The sequence below is a fragment of the Neltuma alba genome, unplaced genomic scaffold (genome assembly GCF_004799145.2).
Source record: "Neltuma alba isolate B1F8T4 unplaced genomic scaffold, ASM479914v2 tig00004737_pilon, whole genome shotgun sequence".
Taxonomy (NCBI): Eukaryota; Viridiplantae; Streptophyta; class Magnoliopsida; order Fabales; family Fabaceae; genus Neltuma; species Neltuma alba.
This window is the reverse complement of record NW_021633840.1, coordinates 71,501-76,630: the sequence shown is the minus strand read 5'-3', so window position 1 is coordinate 76,630 and position 5,130 is coordinate 71,501. Positions and strand designations below refer to the sequence as shown.

At 37.5% G+C, this 5,130-nt stretch overlaps 1 protein-coding gene across 1 annotated transcript; it reads right to left on the bottom strand.

The window, feature by feature from the left end:
* Positions 1-325: 325 nt before the first annotated feature.
* Positions 326-3,295, bottom strand: LOC114745621 (uncharacterized). Its single transcript, XM_028933778.1, has 2 exons — positions 2,983-3,295; positions 326-448 (listed from the first exon to the last, which is right to left on the bottom strand). The coding sequence occupies exons 1-2, from the start codon at positions 3,190-3,192 to the stop codon at positions 326-328; spliced, it is 333 nt and encodes a 110-aa protein (XP_028789611.1). The 5' UTR covers positions 3,193-3,295.
* Between the last annotated feature and the right edge of the window lie 1,835 nt (positions 3,296-5,130).

The window sequence follows — 5,130 nt, the reverse complement described above, 5'->3', positions numbered from 1 at the left end:
TTACAAAATTACAATTTGGCCCCTGGTTTGGCTTAACCTCAAAATTCACCTCGTTGAGGCCTCTAACATAACCTTTGGCCTACATTTATCTCTATTTCTCATTCCAAGACCCTGAGATTTCATCCGAGTCTCTAACTTTTTCTTTTCTCAATTCCAGAAAACTTTCCCTTTGCAATTTAGTCCCTGAGAATCTCTATGTCCCTTCAGAAAACCTCCGTGACCTCTATCAAAAGGGATCTGGTTGTCTACCTATTTTAGGCTAATTTTGGTACTTCTAGGCTCAAAAATCAGGATGTGACACACGGCCTCAAAGTAACGCAACAAACTATATAAACTTCGCTCCAAGCCACTTGTAATATACCTTCAATAACTTCACTTTGCCCTCCCTTGCAATGTTCAGTCTAAAAGATTTGCCGAGAAGACTTACTGAAACATGCATAGAAACAACCTGCAAAATATATAACCCAAGCATGTCTTCTTATCATAGTTAGTTGTGATGTAAAGATTTGTGATTAGAATGGAAGATATATATAGTTTTAGAATATTATAAGAAAAGGGAAATACATAACATTTTAAAAGACTTAGTCAAAACTTACCCGGAAATTTCTTTCGCTCTCTACAATGCCAACTAGTTCTTCAACAAAAACGGTTCACCCTGAGGACAATTATGACATAAAGTTTGTCTCTAATGTGATAGAGGAATTTGAAGTAAAACTGCCTGAAATTCCTGTTGAAAAAATGGCAACACAAGACTCCCCAAAAGGCTATTGCAAATCCAACCCCCAATCCATTAAAGAATGAATATAGAAATTCATCTTCATGACTGTCATTTCCTTCCATGGATTCCACGTCTTGTTCATATGTGCAGTTCTTTGGAAGTGAAGCTCCACATAATTTAGAATTCCCAAAAGAGCTTTGCTCACCAAACCCATGAAGTTGAGTTCTTGATGGGATCTTTCTGGTGAAACTGTTGAAGGAAAGGTTCAAGGTTCCTAAAAAAGATAATTTAGTCATGCTTTGAGGAATTTCACCCAAAAATTGATTGCTTGAGAGATCAAGAGACTCCAAGTTGTTCAGGTTTCTGATCTCATTTGGTATGTTTCCCTCAAGTTGATCATGAGATAAGTTCAAAGATTGTAATCCAGCAAGGCTAAATATTTCTGGAGGTATTGATATTATTACTTGATAGATCAATAGCATGCAAGAACTTCAGTTTTTCATCATAAATCAATCCTTGGCCTTTTATATGCACCATAACATTGTCAAGGAATCTAAAAGCTAAACCTATTGGAGTTCTATAGCAAAATCTGTAAACCCCATTATCTGAATCAGGGAAAGCCATTGCTGTCAGATTTTGTACACAAATAGGTAATGAACCTGATATTTTGTTGTCTGCAAAATCCAATATTCTAAGGGAAGCCAATTCACATATTTGGGATGGTATACTTCCACGTTGATTGGATCTTAGCCGAAGAATCTTTGCATTTTGCGACATCCATTTTGTTAAGGATCCAGATAATTTATTTTCTCCTGCATCAAGGATCTGTAATTTTCGACAATTTATCAAAGACAAAGGTATCTCTCCAAATAAATTATTTTTATTGAGATGCAAAACCGTAAGGTTAGATAACAAACCAATTGATGGAGGGATTGCGCCTGTCAGGTTATTGCCATCTAGCTTGACAAGAACAACTGATTTCCAATGCATCCAACAATTAAGCTCTCCCGACAAAAGATTACTAGACAGGTCCAAATATAGTAATTGGCTTGTCCCATTCACATTTTGATACAATAACGGAGAGATAGGTCCATGGAAATTGTTCTGTGCCGCATCAAAAATCACAACATGTGGTGATAATTGAGGGAGGTTGCCTTTGATTTTGTTTGAACTCAGATTTGTGGAGGTAGAGTTAAGTAACACATTAGACATCTCCCCATGAATTGTGTTATATTGTAAGCGTACATATGGCACTCATGCTACAAGGTCCCAAAACTTGTCTTGAGCTTCAAATGAAATTATTGAGTAGGCAATTGCTAACATGGAAAGAGATCTGTGTATATATCCATGCGGGGAGTTTAGAGCCTATCATGTGATCCAGATGAAGGATATCAAGCTGAAAAGGAGGAACCCATTGAGAGTCGAAGTCAAAGATTAAACCAGGTGATCCAATGTGAAGGTTATTCAAATTTGAGAGTTTGACAAAATTTCTCTTAGACACCCCCCGTCAAGTGATTATTACCATGTCTTGGTACCTCCAAGTTGAAGAGTTGTCCAAGATTTTCTGGCAGACTTTCATTTAAGTAATTTGAACTGACATCCAAGAAAACCAAGGACGTGATATTTTCTAAAACTGATGGAATTGGACCAGAAAAGGAATTGTTGCCAACATCAAAGACTTGTAGATGTTCAAGTTGGCCTAACCAATCTGGAATTTGTCCAGTGAATTCGTTCTTATAAAAATACAACTTTTTTATTTTTCGAAGACTTAATAATCTCTTTGGGAGTTGGCCTTGAAAGTGATTTCTTCTCAAGTCAATAGTAGTGGCATCACTAAGATTGAATAACCAATCTGGAATGAACTGAGAACTAAAAGCACTATCATCGAGGCTAAGAACTTCAAGTGAAGTAAAATTGACGTAACGGAGAGACGGACTAATGTCTGAAAGCCGACAACTATGAAAGTGCAGCTCAGTAAGGAAAGGAACAAGAGTTGCTAATTTTTGCCAGTCAACTCTCCCTCGAAGATTAATGCCACTGAATTCAACATATGTCAAGGATGGAACACGAGAAAGCCACTCAAGACTGTCAAAGTGAAGAATCCTCATTATAGGATAAATCAAGAGAACGAAGACTGGAAGAATTTTGGCTGTCAGAGTTTGACATATCCACACGATCATTTTGGATAATAGCATGGAAGTCATGATTGCTCAAATTCAAGTAATTTAGAAACTCAAGCTGAAGCAAAGATAGGTGGAGTTCACCTGTAAGGCACTTCTATTTCTTCTCTCCACAATGAACAGCCATGGGTTGTAGGGGACATGGAAGCCGGAGCCTGATGACTCCGCCGGTGGTGTTTTCACATTGAACTCCTTCCCAGTGACAGCACTCTCGTTCATCAGACCAAGTAGAGAGGAGGGCAGATGGATCAGAAACAGTGTTTGAAGTTTAGAGAAGATGGCGGTCTCTTTCATTGCATTGAATGCTCAAGCTGCTGCGCAAGCCTTGGGAGAGCATCAGTGCGAATATTATAAGTGAGCATGGCAGCAAAACATTAGGAATATTAGAGAAGAATAAGGTATCCATGATCTCTGAAGATGTGGTTTCATGTGAAGGGACTGTCACAAATGATACCTATTTATATGCCTAGATTGGGTTCGCCTTTGATATGTTCTATGACAGGTATCACTGTTTATTTTCATGACATACCTTTGCGCTGTAGACTTGAAGAATACAATGGACAAAGACAAGTCAGTGCAGGAAAAACTTAACACTAATGAAAATGACATCCACCATTTCTATGTCTAAATTTTGTCTTTGATATTCTATGACAAGCTAAGTACTGTTTGTTTATCTTCGAGGCGTAAGCAGCTTGAAGTAAATGTAAATTACAGCGTCGAGATATGGTCCTCGTGAATTATTTTTCGGACATGCACTGCATAATTTTCGATCTTTTTTTGCTAATTTTCATTTTCCCAGTGTAATAATACATTGTAAGCCGAAGAGAAACGAATAAAAAGAAATTAAGGCACAAAGACGACTAGTAGGCAATGCAGCAAAAGCTTACACGGCACCAAATTAAAAGCAGATTAATAATGTAATAAAGCAGTGCCTAGCACGTTCTCTTTTTGGAGTCAAGATTAATTAGGTCATAAGTTAATTAAAATCAAAATTATGGGTTTTGTTGGATTTTCAAATTTAAAAAACTACTTTCCAAATTGATCGAAAATTTTCTAAGTAATTCTTTTTTGAAATTTCTTTTTATATAAATATAGTGAAAAGAGAAATTGAAATTGAAAATAAAAAATACTTGATTAAAAGATATCAATCGAAATGATTTTCCCTTTCAAGCTTTAAACCATTAGGAGTTTTAATTTCTAAATTAATTAATTAGTTTGAACAACCACTTACACTTAGATTAGTTAACATGCAAAAGAGCCCTTTAACTAGAGGAGTTTAGATCAAAATTAACAACCTTTATTAACAATCTCAAACGCCAAGATACTTAATAGCAACTCAACTCAAAAGACATTGAACTAACTCAATTTGATGTCAAATAACCAAATCAAGCATTCATCAATTCAAAATCAGTATACAATCATCAATCTGAATATTCAAACATCAAAACTACACTACAAATGTATCACTTCCAGATTCACAATCCAATTATCTAACTAATTGGATCAAATTGCAAAACTGAAATTGGAGATGAGAATATAATCAAAACTCCCCAACTGATGGTCCAGTCTCCGGCACATTCTCTGCTCCAAGGGGAATGTCACGTTTAGCTGCTCATGGTCAGATTAATTGCTCCACCGAGCACCATAGATTTGGCCTTCATAGCAGCAACACCGCAGAACTGAAGAAGGAAGAAAGCTTGGACGGAGAAACTGAAACAAGTGGAACAAGGAGGTCGCGATTTTGATTGTGAAGATGGAGGTCGACGTCGGTGCTCACGATGAAGGGTGGAAGAAAAAGAAGGTCGCGTTCTTTGTCCCTGATCGTGAGAGCTTGAAAACGATGATAGAGGAAGGAGATGAAGCCGTGGTTGTTGGAGAGGAAGAATGACGTCGGCGATGGTTATGGAGGTGTGGGAAGAGATGGAAGATGGCAATTGATGAGGGTGAAAGGCGGAAGGCGGAAGGTGGAAGGTGGAAGATGGCGATGGTGATGAAGGTGAAGGGAAAGGGAGTCGCTACTCTTTGGCCCTCTCCGTGCCTCGAATGGTCAAGTTAGATGAAGATGATGAATGTGATTCTACGCTAAGCAAAACGGTGCAGCACCCTCATCCTCCTTTGCGATTTTTGAAAAGTTCTGGTCCTTGTCGCATTTCTCTAACTCTCGATTGTCCTTTTCATTTTTAGCTTTTAATTTAATTTTTCTGCCATGAAATTTGAGATAATGTAATATCA